A 14,968-nucleotide genomic window follows, 5' to 3' on the forward strand; every position below is an offset into this window, starting at 1 on the left:
ATACACCCTGGTGGTATTTGTATAAAAAAGAAGAAAAACAACTAACCTGGAAACATAATTTGTTCAACACGAGGAAATAAATCATTAACTCGAATTATTTTGTAGAACAGGTTTTGCACAAGCCCTTTTAAGTCCAGTAGTGATGGCTCAAACAGAATCTCAGGGGTGGAACCAACCGCTGGTACTGCTTTAACAATTAACATTGGATTCAAGGTAAACATCATGTCTTCATAGTGATTTTCCTGAATTTCATTTCCTTTCTGTAAAACAAGAATATCAATAATATATTTGACATCAACCATCCATCAGCTTATCAGCCACTTCAACATGTTTCTCATACTTTTTACTCCTTTCCCTCTTACTTAAAGGCTTTTAAAGAGGATACTATGGGGACGTGGACAGCTCAGTACTGCGCTCTTTCTCTCGGCTCATATTACATCTTATAATTCACATGTGAAGAATCATGATTGATTGTAAGTCACTGAGCCCAGAGGTTACTGGTCTGACAACATTCATCACTGGCATGATAACAACTTGCAGAACAGACCAGTCAACTGCCGATCAAGGGACAGACTTGTGGATAAGGTGAGCAATCAGGACACAGAAATCAGGGTTCAAAAGGGGAGGGATAAATAAGTCAAGAGTCAACGTAATGCATTGCAGAGTCTGGCCAGACTCTGTTTGCAGGTTTAGTCTCATCTATTTGTGCCTAATACTAAGAGTAAAAATGAGTCAAAAGAAGATTTTCCACTTCTTCCTCCTGGCTGGTCTCAGAAAACTCAAGACTTTTAAAATTTGAGAAAGTGCCATGAAGTTTTTTTCAAAGAAAAACTGTAACCACTTGGTATCCATACTTTTTGTTGGTAACTTGGTTTTGTCACTGGAAGGTCAGATTGCTCATATTTTAATAAAGTAGAGCTGAATTTTGTAAGATCCCAGAAAAATGTTGCTTTTCAGCCATTTCCAAACGAAAGATAGGCAAAAACGTCAGGACAGCCTTTTATGCGGCTGGTGTCATACTTCTTGTGGGATTTTTCTTCCTCTTATTTCAAAATAAGGAGAACTCAAACAGATATTTTTCCTTTTGGTTGAAAGATTCGCTTGGCTTGTACACAAAAGTAAGTCAAAAGCACTCGATTTATGAATTTTACTGGTTAATAACAGAAAAAGATTGTACTTTGGTGTGAAAAGAGAGGAGAGATAATATTACCTGATATTAATAAAAATTAGATATCAAATTATGTATGACAAAGTGAGCAGTATTTCCGATTTTATTTTTCATTCACTTATGACCGATGGATTTGTTTCAAGCTAACTCCATAAATTATACTTATAAATATGAACATCCTATATATAGAGGTGAGATATTAGAGCTGCAACACTACCTGATAGAGAAGTAAGAAGTCCAACATGTGGTAAAGGGAATTCATGACAAGTGCTCGCAGTTGACGTGACATAATGGAGCATGCACATGAGAAAAACTTCTCAACTTGCTTCAGAGAGTCTTCACTCGAACGTGGTACCATAGGTGCCCAGCTATCACGTAAATATAGAAAAATATCTGCTACTTTGGGTAACCACCTGGAAGTAAAGAAAAAAAAAACTCCTTATAATTTTTTAAATTTGTATGGATGTTTAGCAAAAGTCCAGTCTATCATGAACTATGACATTGCATTATGCAACAATGCAAAATCAATGAACAACATCCTTCACAGAAATAGCGGATAGTTAGTCAGATCCCTGTGACAGAAAAACAACAGAGAATCAAAATTATCCTTTCTGCTATGGTTGGAAAAATTTTGGATTGTTTAACCTACACAGTAGAAAAAACTTGAACAGTGTAAATTTACAGTAAAGCCGCAATGAACCTTTGCTTTAAAGACTTCTTCCATTAAACAAAGATTTTTACTGGTCCCCTGAAAAGCGTTATAAAACCGCATTACTGTCCTACGCTGACACCATGGGGGTTGGAATGGATAGATGGCACTTCCTCATTTTCTCTGCAACCTAACTGATGCGATCCTTTCTTTGGTACAGGATAAACTCAACATACTTTAACAAAAAATGCGGTAAAAATACACTGATTAATTTAATGAAAACAAATGCTTACATTTCTATTAATAGTGTTCGTATTTCTTGACACATTTCGTCAGTAATTGCATCTAGAGTTTCTGGAAGCATTGGGAATCCTACCTGCTTCAATTTTGAAATTGATATGATCAAGAGATGTTTGAATCTAAAATCAGCAAGAAAAAAAGTACATACATAAGAGCAAAACCAGGTAATCGAGAGGTTTGCCAAAAGTATGTATACATATGTATCATGACTAGACTTGTTGAGAGGGGCACAAAAAGTATGCAAATGAGAGGAGCAACTACCGTAGGGCCATCAAAATGCTTTGCGTTTTTAATTTTTTTAAGTTTTGACAAATTCTTGTGGTTGACTTGAATTTTTCAACACATCACGTCTCCTTGCTGGACCATGCTGTCGTTTTTGAACTAAAACATTCCAACACTGAGTCGTTGAAAAATAATTCGAATTATACTTATTTGCTTTTTAATGTAGAAGACTGCTGTGTTTTTCTAACCTCCTTCCACTCATTGCCCAATGAAAAAGGGGCATACCAAATTTGCTGTTTGGAGAGGTGACAATTTAACCTTACACAGCCTTGGCCATGACTAATCAGTATTAGTACCACTGTAACATGCAATGAAAGACAGTAGTTGTAGTTTTTTTCGCTTAATATTAGGAGAACATAATTGTTGTGTGTTACAAAATGTTGAATGAGTGATGGAATTCACTTACTCACTGTCCCATAAATCTCTTAATGCTCTCAAAACAGGCATTCCGATGAAGAGGTTATGGAAATTGAGATGTTTTGCCGTCACAGTGTTCTGATGCCAAGGAACTGGTCCACGAATCACTAAACTTGGGAAGCCAATCGGATAAGTTTTGATCCCCAGCCGTTCCCACTCTTTTGGATCCAGAAGGATGTTATCCAAAATGAATTTTCGCATCACGAAATAGTAATCCGATCTAATTTGTGTTTCCATATTCATGATTTCTGTGTGGAACCTAGAAAAAGGCAATGGTATACGGTTTAAACTTTTCTTCAAGCGACTGTCTGATGCCATTTTGTTTGCTGAGGGGTAGAACTACCTTGGGGTACCTTCTGCTTATGTTACATAACAACCTGAAGTGAACTGTAGATGAAGCTTGTAAATCATGCGACTAATCTTTTTAACAATGCAAGTTTAAAATACCAATTAATTCACAAAACATTTTGCACAAAATGTACGGACAAGAGTGTCCAGAGCCTACAGTTTAAAATACTCAAAATTTTTCTTCAATACTTCTTAGTTCGACAGAAAGTTTTGTGGATTTTAAGATGAAAAAATTAGGAGGGGTGGGGGACAAAAATGTTTAAAGAGATACTAAGTTGTTGCATCATCATACATGATAGGGTTTTACATCAAGAGTCATCTGACCAGTCTTCAGGTTCAGAATAGAATCAGCTTAAGTAAGGGGGAGATAGAGGAACCTTTGCGTACCTCTTACTCTACCTCATCTATGTTTTGGCAGTCCAAAGTCATCGCTCCTTCATCTGAGTACATTACTGTTTACACAAATTGGTTGCAATCCTGTGTGAGAGAGAAATAAACCGCAACACCTCTTTTGGGTCAAATATACTGGTCCTAAATTGGGACTGAATCAGCATCCAATGAAAGAAGTCCTTAGTAATTCGTCATCACTTAATTATAAGCTTTCCGAAAGAAAGGAAAATACTCACTTTTTAAAAAGGCTTCTTGATACTTTAAGCAGGGCATTCTCTAGTAAGGCTTTTGGGTATGGCTCGATGAAATCATCTCCCAAACACTGGAAGTTACACATTGTCATCAGTATTACAACTCTTAGATAAAAATCTCGAGATACAGTGGTTAATTGTAAGTAAAAAATGCTGAAAATAAATTTAAAAATAGCAGACCAATATACGAGGGTGGATTTTGAGTTAGTTTACGGACAAGAGTGTCCAGAGCCTACAGTTTAAAATACTCAAAATTTTTCTTCAATACTTCTTAGTTCGACAGAAAGTTTTGTGGATTTTAAGATGAAAAAATTAGGAGGGGTGGGGGACACTTTTTTTCTTGAGAACTATTAATGCTGGGGAAAAAACCAAATCAGCATTGAATTATAATTAAGCTCAGCTTTCTAACACACTATAGTTTTTCACTTTTATGTTCATTACAACGAACTAAAAAGTATCACTCAAGGACAAGAATTCATAATCTTTCGCACAAGAAGTAAACACTCTGTCCACTCATCTTCCAACTCGCACTGAATTCAATGATAGTTTATGATGAGATTACGCAAAGAGGGAACTCTTTTCCACCAAAAAACCCTTTAGTGAGAAGTGGGTGGGGAGTCTTCTCAGAATTCTTTCTTTTTTAAGCTTAACACCAGCGGAAATTTACACAAATAAAACAAACAAGAAACACCTAGCAAATACAAAAGGTCATCAAAGACTTGGTTAGATCAAAGATTTGACTGGAAACATCTCCCAGTAACTGGTGTTGAAGGGCCTCAAAAAATACACAACAGAGCAGCATAATTTGCAGCTTCTTATCTCATTAAAATATGATGTACATCTACTTGATGATTACAGTTATTTATACTAGCCTATGGTCCGTGCCACAAAAAGTGGTGGGTGAGGGGCGGAGCCAGTCAGCCAGTCTAGTCTATCGTTGAAGGGTTGAAGCGCAGGTACTGACCTAGTCGTTACTCCATCTCAACTATGGGCCAATACCTGCGCTTCAACCCTTCAACGATAGACTGGACCAGCCGACTGGCTCCGCCCCTCACCCGCCACTTTTCATGGCGCGGACTATAACAACCATCTAAAATAGTTTCATACCTCATTTGTGTAATATTGGATTTTCTCAAGATCTTCATTATTCACCGGTTTACTTTGTTCCTTGTCTACTTGAGCACAGAGGATGTAACGTTGCGAATCTACATCCATAGGTAAATCAGCTTCTAATTCTCTGAGTCCCCTAAGGCAATTAAGAGGAATAATAATGATATTCAAAAATAAATGGTAGCCATTGTCAGAAAAACAGGAGCAGGGACAAAAAGATGTAGAAATAATTCAAAATATAAATATTTTTAAGGAAGGGGTAACTCCAAGAAAATTTGTAAAACAAATCTAGAACCTACTTAAGTTTAGGAGGACCTAGATCAATAATTTCTGGCCAGAAAACTACTCCTTTTACTGATTTTAGAAATAACTATGACTTGAACGCATCAGTGCAGACACTCAATGAAGTTAATTAAACAGACAACTCTCTTTGACCAGAAAGTAATAAAAATAAAAGGGCTATCCCAAAGAGGACCAAACTGATGCTGCAACTTAAAAACTACGCTACTCATTGCTGCGATCTTTATTATGGTTGAGAAACATAAAAACCTCTTGCAAAAATCAGCTAAGTTGAACAAGATTGGACGAAGTTCCGGCAGTGCCACAGTGTTCACAAGGTGCATGCAAACTACTAACAGTTTTTCAAGTCAAATAAAAGCCCACTTTCTTCAAAGCCTTTTTCTTTCTTCAAATTAGCCCACAATACCGTGCACACATTACTATAAAAGAAGAAGAAAAAAAAAAAAAAAAAAAAAAATCCCAACAACTGATAAAATAATTCAATTTCAGCCCTCATCTGACCTATACAAAGCAATCATAGTAACTGTGCTGACATGTATGGATTGGTTAGTTGCCACTTCTGCGGATATCTTGTCGAAGATTCGGTCGGAAGGGCGCTTGTCTCTTTCAGTTTTTCATTTTATATTTATTAGTACAAATGCACAGAAATGAATTCCTAGTCATTTACACTTCCCACAATTGCATTCTGGAAGTAGAAATTCAATAAAAAACAACACACACACACAATCAACTTACCTCATCTCTTTTTCTCTTGCTTTGAAAGATGCATCTGACTGTTGCTTGGATATTTTCTTTTTCTGTTGTATTTTCATTAATTGCTTGCGATCATACTGTTGTCTTTCATATTCACCAGTGAGCAAGTCCTGAGCAAGAATGAGACAAAATATGTTAAAAATATACCTGAGAACACTGATGGCTGAGATGGCAGCATGATTTTACAGTTTGAATGTTTAGATGAAATAGATCATGGTACTTCATCGAAAAAAGAAAGATTAAAAAACCACGATGAAAAATCATTGATCAACATTTCTGAGTGCACAGCCTGTCCAAAAAATCTCGAGACTGCTGCTCTAGCAACAAAATTAACATTGTTAACTGTCGCATTTTTATGACTTTTTTAACATCAACTTATTTCCTATAGTTAAAATAAAGTTGAGTTTATTGATTAAAAAATGGAGATAAATGTGACAGACAAGTACTAAGTCTAATTTCATTTCGGACACACAAATTAAAAAAACCAAATTGTTGACTTTGTGGAGCAGCATCATAAGTAATAACATCTATTCTAGCATCTGGCATTCTCTTTGGGACTGCAAATAGCTTTCTAAAAAATTAAGTACGCCAACCTCTTCTAAAAAAAGCGATTGGAGCAATATGATTCAATTAATTAATATATATGTTTCAACAGATACTCACAATAATTGGAATGACACCAGGCTCATATTTTTTTGATTTTTTTGATGCTGAGGAATCATGCTTGGTTTGTGATACAGATTGAGGTGGATGCTGTAACTTTCCATATTCATCGACCACATCTGATTTCGATTTATGTCTCCTCTTCACCGGTGGAACATCAAGCAATCCAATCATACTTGCAGTTGGAGCATAAGTGTTGGAAATCAATTCTACAGGAGTGAAAAATCGATATTTCCTCTGAAAAAAAATGAAAAAGGATACAATGTAATTAATTAAAGTGCATAGGTACGTGAAGAAAATAAAGGAGAAACAAAATTCGGGGGAGGGGGGGGGGAGATTGAGACCGATATGACCTAAAATGCTTTGCTTCCACAAGCAATTATCAAGAGATTGGTCTGAGCAGAGCACTGAATTGCCTGAATAAGGAATCAACAGGGACTTGTCACTGTTACCATCTCCACGGAACATTCTTTTCACATCCTTGCGACAGACAATGCAATTTACAATTGAATCAGTGAGAACGAAAACACACCGACTCGAAAAAATGACAGTATTCAAGACACACACAAAACTGCACGGTGGGTGAAGAAGTTAGTCTAAGAAAAATATTTTTGGTCCCGAAAGACAAGCACTGAAGGACACTTTAAAGGTCCGAGTTGAAACAGATGCGCTAATTTTATTAAACTTTATGAAAATTGGCTGTCTTACCTAAATGAAAATTGAGCATTTTCGAGATACCGAGTTGGTGTGTTTTCGTTCTCACTGATTCAGTTGAACAAGTTATTTCAAGATGTGCAAATGACCAATTAAGTACTAAGGTTAAACTAGGATAAAAAAATTAAAGGACAAAAAAGAAAGATAAAAAATAAAAAAGACAACCAGAGAAGAAATTCCTATTCCGATAATCCAGATAGGAGATCCAATATTCATGTCGGTAGAAGACTGAGCAAAATTAAATGATTAGTAAAGCCAACCGAATGCAGATAAAAAAAACATGCAAGGGAACAAAAAATTGACATACTGTTGGCTTTTGCTTCTTCTTCTCTCAGTTGCTCCATGATCCTACTAGACAGTCGGATCATGAGTTGGGAATTGCTCTTGAAACGAGAATTGATATTCATTCGGTCAAGATTTTTCACCACTTCGACTTCTTAAGTGTAGCTCTTCTGAGCAACAAATCTCAAGAGAGTGTCCCAGGGGGACAAGGCCTTGAGTGATGATAAAAAATCTCACATTTCGGTATCAGTTTTCAGTACCGCCCTGCCAAGGAAGAGCGCAGTAAGTATGTAGGGGAATGATAGACTTTAACCGCATGTTTTTTCATTTTAAATCTTTACTCTACATGTACAGAGAAACAATATCATGTCACATTTATGAATAACTGAATAATAAACTTGAGAAAAGGGAGGATAAACAAAGGGCCGATCCATGAGACTCCATGTGATCAGTTTAAGTTGATTTTTAGTGGGAGCTATTCATGATTCATCATCGAGATTGTTCCTCTTCCTTGGCGGGGCAGCAGAGGACAAAAGTAACTTGGATAGGTAACAAGAGGAGTCCAATAACACTGAGCATGAAATGTTCAAACTTTAGTACACTAAGGATATAAGTTGATTCGCCAAGCAATACATGCCTTGAAAGGAATTGATTTTGTCCAGGCTTTATCTACAAAAAGAGGAGGTAATGGATCTGACTGAAATAGTTCATCATGGAGATTCTCCTTTTTGAGTTCATCTTCTTCGTTTCGCTCACAATTTGTGAGTGAATTCAATGTTCTCTTTCGTTCCACTGAAGCACTTGCCATTATGTGATGCAAGCTGCTGATTTAAAGCGCATAATTTGTTTAATTTTCTAGTTAAGTACACACCACACTGAGAATTAAGCACCGACAGACGCTTTATTATAGTTGGTTACATAAAAGCAACCCATAGTGATTGAAGTTAGAAGTATTATTTTGTAACCAATGTGTACAGTTCTCAAACCGTGCAAAGATTTTTCTTACGGGCCTACCGCATGTTTAACCGTTGCTAGGATGAGTAATCATGGAATTCAGTGGCTTGTTAGAAGGAGAGGAACTGGAGTTACAGGATATAATCATACCTTTGCGTGCTCATACCTCAAACACAGAAACCAGGAATTAGAGAGCTTGCATGTTACATCATCAAAACAGATTTTCGTTGACGATTTATAAACTAAACTCCCTACAAAAATGGAATTGAGAGATTTGAACATACATTTTGGTCACGTCGCTCCATCGCTCGACGGCTCGACACGCTGTTTTGTTTATGTTCACGGGTAGGTGTAGGTTATGTCGTCGTATCATGTCTGTGATTGGTCTGAGCAATGCAATCTGATCTTCCCGCGCTTTTTTTAGCCAATCAGACGCCCAACAACTCCCTTCCCCCTTCATGTCTTGTCTGACAAGGCCAAAGGAATTCGAGTACGATTGAGGATTGACGAATAATTCTGCCGTGCTAAGGGAAAACAAAACGCCGTATGAACCTTCAGGCGTTGCCAAATTTCCATTGATAAAACGTGAGTTTTCTGGTAAACTTATTAATACTTTCCTCCCACCTACAGTTTCTGAAAAAAAAGGAAAAATATTCATAACTTTCTTCAAAAATAAATATTTTATCGAACGAAATTGGGCAACTTTCGGATTTTCATACGGCGTTTTTCCGTAGCACGACAGAATTTGGATCACTAAATGATTACGGAATTGGCACAAAGGCATAAAATAACAGAAAAAAAAAATATTACGAAATATGAACGTATTTTTAAGGTAACGACAGCTGAAAGAAATGTTTTGGAAAATGTAAGTGGAAAAATGAATAATTGTAGCCTGTATATAGGACAACAAATGGGTAATCCACGTGTCTAAAACCCGCAGCCCGCAGCGGTTCTGTCCGTCCGCTACAGTTTTTGTGTGGGTTTTCACAACCAGACTGGTTGCGGAAACCAACAGGGTTGCAGGGCCGGATAGAAGCTAAAAGGCCCGGGCGGCTGGAAGTCGGAAGGGCCCGTAGGGCCAAAAGGTGACGGTCCCCACGGGAGGGGGGGGGACTCCCCCGGAAAATTTTTAAAAAATTGACCTGTAAATGCTTCATTTTACACCACTTTGTTGATATTGTACGCTTCAGGGAGCGCTAATTTTCAAGTCCTAGAATGTGCAGGATACGACCTTTTTTTACATTTTATGTTATTTTTTAAGCAAAACAATTAGGTCGAGGCCGTGAAATATCTCAAATTTTTCAAAATTTCTTGAAATATTTCACGAAATTAACTGACTTTATCATCATTTAAATTATGCAACCGTAGATGCGGACGGGGGTGTTACCCCCTCCCCTGAAAAAAGGAGACCCGAGACCCTCTGAAAACTGTTAAATATTGAATTCCAAAAAAATAGAACTTCAGAGCCGTTTAGACCAACACGTATTAACTGACTAACAAAGGACAGCATATAAGGGATCTGTCTGTTTCTTGAATTCCCCTCCACCCCTTCCGGCCGTCGCACTCGCCGGCGGTCGGCGCCATGGTGTCGCCAAGTCTGGAAGACTGAACGAAACGAATCCTGCGAGTCGGAAACGACCGAATCTTGACTCCGCGGAACCCGGGCTGTCAACAAATTGCACGAATCTGTTCGCCCGATTCTGATAGTGACTACGGCGGTTTTGCAATTTAATTTCTGACCCCTGGGCCCCTCTTTCGGGAGCCCTTACATAATTCCTTTATGCAGAAATATAATCTTTGCTAAAGGAGGAACTAAGCTAGGCCCCTTGAAAGCCGGGCTTCCTCAAATTGCGGGCCCGATCCCCATTACACAAAAAAAAAAAAAAAAACAAAAAAAAAACCCAGCGTCAGGGGCCCGCAAAGCTTGGGGCCCGGCTTTATCCGGCCCTGCTGAACCAGTACTGTGTAAAATATCGAGTTTCGATCAGCGGCGTGGCGTGCTTTGCGATATATCGATTGATCTGCTACCATTTAAACCTATGAAAAAGGATCGATTATTAGCAACACCCTAATAATCGATTCTTTACCACAGCTCAAATGGGGAAATATCGATTATCGATCATTCACGCCTCACCACTGGTTTCGATTCTTATCGTGCCGACATTTTCTACAATCTACAGGCTGGTCGGATTTTCCTGCCCTTGGTCTCATTTTAAAGCTGTGTGCAGTGGCGTATGCAGGATGAGGTTCTGGAGCGGGGGAGGGGGCTGGGGCTCCCACCGGGGGTTCTGCGGGGTATGGAATACCCCCTAGTTGCAGCGAGGAATCCCGGGGCCCCCCGGATAATTTTCAGGATTTTAACCCCGTAAAATCCCACTTTTTAACAATTTCAGTCATGAAAAATGGTAAGAAGCTTTCGACAATTATCACAGAAACTTCATACCTTTACCTACTCAGAGTCGAAATGTCATCAAGAAAACTTTTTGAAAGTAATGACTTACTGTGGCAGTGATGGCTGTATTATATCATTGCAATACTTGTGCAGTGATTATTGTGTAAGGCTGCCATTCGATAAAGTAAAGATTGATCCCACGGGGAAAAGAGGGAAACTAACGTAGGCAGGGTTCAATCTATGTTCGGGAATTCGCTCTGCGTCGGTAATTTTTTTTTTTTTGGCGAACTGAAATTCGTCGAGGAGCACCCCGAAAAATGTGACAGCCAAGCTTTCTTGCACGATCACGGGGCTAACGATCTGTGGGGAGCACAAATGCGCCATTCCGGACACTGTGGACACCGCTGAAAAATATAAAAACATAAAGCTGAGTTCTCTGCAATTCTGCAAAACACAGTCGCACAGTGGACCGAGACAATAAGACAGGTCGGATATTTAATTTTTGACTAAAACTGCAAATTTTAATGATTATTTCGTCACATTTTAAATTTCAAATAAGGGTGCCTACTAAAGAAAGTTTCACGAGGAAACCAATCAGGCACGTAGCCGGGGGGGGGGGGGGGGGGCCTTGGAGGGCTCAAACCCCCTCACCCCCCCCCCCCCCCAAGTATACATTGGCCGTCTGTGCCGCTAAGGTAAAAGAACATATTATGTAGAAAATTCTTAAGGTGCCGTTTAAGTACTACGTACGCTACTTGGGGAAACGGGTCTTAGCTTGCCCTAGAGGGCGAGGAGGGGGCAGACGTCAAGCCCAGTCTGGCGCAAGCTTTTTTTTTAAAGAGCCATAAATTCCATTAATTTTTCCGGACCCCTCCTTTTTTTTGCAAATCGAACCCACCTACTTACAGTTAAATCACTGTATAGACCTGTTACACGGCGACGACCCCCCCTCCCGGGTCCAGATTATCTTTTTCCCCGGAATTCATTACATAGGTGATAGACAAGCCCTACCTCCCCGAGTTGATCAAGCGTATATATCCCCCCCCCCCCACGAATGGAAGTGTTAGCCTCTTTACCCAGAGATAAATATGTACAAACATGAACGCAATATTATTTAAGGGACTAGGAGGACAAGGCGCACAAGTGCAATTTTTGAAAAAAATTGAGATATTAATGATTTCAAGTAAAACTCGTCGTAGTGGATATTCTATGAAAAATCCCCTCCCAAATTCCGAATTTTTCAGCATCAAAAAAGCCAGTTTGAACTTTATCTTACCACCATAAGAATCGATGTAATTTTGAAACCTCGTAGGTACAGATATTCCTCGAAATATCAAGAACTGCACTTATGCGTCTATTGTTCTCCTAGTCCCTCGTCTGAATTTTCATAAATTGGACTACATTTTGCAATTATTCAGAACTAAAATTTCTTGCTCGGTTTATTATAACGACCACTAGTTTTCCCTGTGCACATAAGTGGTTTTACAAATGAGCCAGAAATTAATTGTACTTCCTAATCGCAAAACGTAGTCCAACTATACAATTGATTGAAATAAAGAGGAAAAAGAGAAAAAAAATGCGTACTTATATTTATCTCCGATTGCAACGTTGTTGTGCTCAGCTTACAATTTATTTTTCTATGAGAAAACCAGACATTAGTTTTTATATGAGTTTTTGTGCATCCCCCCCCCCCCCATCGAGAGGCTCACAGAAAAATCAGAGGCATTTTTACTTAGTATTTTCAAAATATAAAATATTTTAAAATACCTATGGTACTAGTATTACCTATGAATTTTTCCGACTATGAACAGCCATTAATTGACTTGCATGTTTTGTAAATTAATAGCGCAATTGATATTAGTGCATCCTACATCCTCATTGTTCTTGTGGCAAAATAGAGCAGATAACTTCTAAAGATGACCTCCAGCAGAGAACCTGCCGTCAAATTCTAGATAAGCGGATCAAATTCAGAAGATTTCCTCCACCGGATGTTCATGCTTTTGCCCACACTATCGGGCGGCGTGCAGTGAAAAGTGAATGCGAACAGGGTTCTTGCTATCTGGGGAAAGGGTAACAGACATCAAGGTAGATTTACAGACATCCTGTCGTCTCTCTGTCTGAATTCGGGCGGCACGCGCTGATAATTCTCGAAGGAAAGGAGGAAAAACGAAAACCGACGGAGACGTACGGACAGGATTCAGTCTGCAGGTGCGACCCTCGCGGGAGCCAATCACAATCAGTGATCGGGAGAAGTCGACTCCGCTCCGCCCCACTCCAAGCCGATCGTGCCATGCAGATTCATCAAGTTTCGGCCGTCCCCGTCGGCTGGGCAGGGGCACTTCTCTGTCGGCTCTGTCGGTGTTCGCTCGAGTCGGTCCTTACGTCTCGCGCCCGGTCGGAGTGAGGTCCTCGTGGCTGCAAGTGATTTTTCCCTCATGAAAGGTTTTAAGACTTTCGAACTCTTACATCGCATCTCGTTACTTTCCCCGTTTGTTTTGCGAGAACTCTTCGGTGTGCGTGTGTGGAAACGATCGTGCGAATAAGTTCTTCGCTTGAATTGAGACCTTCATCCTCTCGAAAGTTACCAACTTGTGCCCGGTGTTGGAGTGAATTGAAGGCAACTGGTGCCTAAAATTTCCATAGATTTTCGTATTTTAATTTCGTTTCGTCGTCTTCGGCATTTATCTTCGCCGTGCGTGGCTCGGTGCCCCGTGTGTTTCGCGATAACTCCTCAGCAATGTACATGAAAACGTGTCAATCAATGTGTCATTGAATTGAATGATTGCCGCCATTGTGAGTTTTTTCTCGAAATTTTTAGTGATTCGTGCCTGGCGTTTGAGTGAACTGAATTTTCAGCAGTCTGTATTTGATACATCCGGTACATTGAAATTTGCATCGATTTTCGTAGTTTCCGATGTTTCGGTGTGCCCTCGTGGATTTCACCACTTCTTTTCTGAAGTTCTGAACATATATGCGCGAGATTTTCTTCAATTTCCGGTGCTTCTAAATGAACCCCTCAGTGCGGCGTGGAGTCAAAGACATTTTGCGCGGCGTGCTTTGCGATATATCGATTGATCTGTCATTTACTTAAACCTATTTTAAAGGATCGATTGACAGGGTGTTCGCTTAATAATCGATTCTTTACCACAGATTCGGGGGAAATATCGATAATCGATCATTTACGCCACACCACTGAAACCCCTCCATTTCCTATGAACATATTCGCGCGGGATTTTCTTCATTTTCTCTTGAACACATTCGCGCGGGATTTTCTGTTGTGCTGTTGAGTAGGGGCGGTGATTCGGGAGTAATGTTTGTCCCTCGTGTTCGCGTATTTCTATGTGTGTGTTCGCGGTATTTCCTGGACTTCTAGTATCGGCCTCGCGTTAGAAGTGTTTCGGCGTCTCCTCAATCTACTCACCACGATTAATTTAAGTAATTGTTCCATACCATTTAGAAGGAGTCTGGTACCTGGTCATAGCTTCCTTTGATGTGTGTATGTCTTGGCGTCGGTCTGGATTCAGGTCAGAACTATTTAGCACATTACTTACCTAGATTCTGCTCAGATTTGGTGTCATGATTTCAAAATATGTGTGTTGCTCATATATTTTACTCACCTCTTTCTCGTCTTCCTTCACCTATCCATTTCCGTCCTGTCTTCTTTACGTCTATTTTGCTCCATTTTTAAAGTTCAAATTATTTTTCTGTTAATGCTAAAAGCAAGTTCATAGGTAACTCTTGATGTTATGTTCCTTAGCTAGGTGCTTCTAATCCGGAAGCAACTGTTGGTATTCCATTTTTCTAGGCCTGCAGATAATTATCTTGTACGTGCAGGCATCGTAATTACCTACTGAGAAAATCATTTTTAGTTGTTTGACTTGAACGAAATTCAAATAAGTAGGTATCTACGAAGATCTGTCCTCCGAATTTTCTCGTCTTATTTTAGCACCTCTTCTTGCACATTCATAGCTCAACAGATTATTGTTCTGATCTGA

At 39.3% G+C, this 14,968-nt stretch overlaps 1 protein-coding gene across 12 annotated transcripts in view; it reads right to left on the reverse strand.

Moving 5' to 3' along the window:
* Window positions 1–8,927, reverse strand: part of LOC109039805 (dynein axonemal heavy chain 3) — a 73,216-nt gene extending 64,289 nt beyond the window's left edge. For 3 of the 12 annotated variants that reach the window (XR_011899139.1, XR_011899140.1, XM_072296083.1), the window contains exons 1-9: window positions 8,732–8,924; window positions 6,632–6,868; window positions 5,951–6,078; window positions 4,913–5,051; window positions 3,791–3,876; window positions 2,806–3,075; window positions 2,111–2,236; window positions 1,386–1,581; window positions 47–260 (exon numbers count right to left, since the gene is read on the reverse strand). Coding sequence is in view for 7 of the 12 variants with exons in the window: in XM_072296083.1 (XP_072152184.1) it covers window positions 47–260; window positions 1,386–1,581; window positions 2,111–2,236; window positions 2,806–3,075; window positions 3,791–3,876; window positions 4,913–5,051; window positions 5,951–6,078; window positions 6,632–6,868; window positions 8,732–8,863 (1,528 nt within the window). In the remaining 5 variants the exon portion in view is untranslated. Of the gene's footprint in view, window positions 1–46; window positions 261–1,385; window positions 1,582–2,110; window positions 2,237–2,805; window positions 3,076–3,790; window positions 3,877–4,912; window positions 5,052–5,950; window positions 6,079–6,631; window positions 6,869–8,731 lie in introns of all 12 variants that reach the window. The other 9 variants (XR_011899143.1, XR_011899142.1, XR_011899141.1 and 6 more) reach the window with 8 other exon arrangements.
* Between the last annotated feature and the right edge of the window lie 6,041 nt (window positions 8,928–14,968).

The sequence above is a fragment of the Bemisia tabaci genome, chromosome 2 (genome assembly GCF_918797505.1).
Source record: "Bemisia tabaci chromosome 2, PGI_BMITA_v3".
NCBI lineage: Eukaryota > Metazoa > Arthropoda > Insecta > Hemiptera > Aleyrodidae > Bemisia > Bemisia tabaci.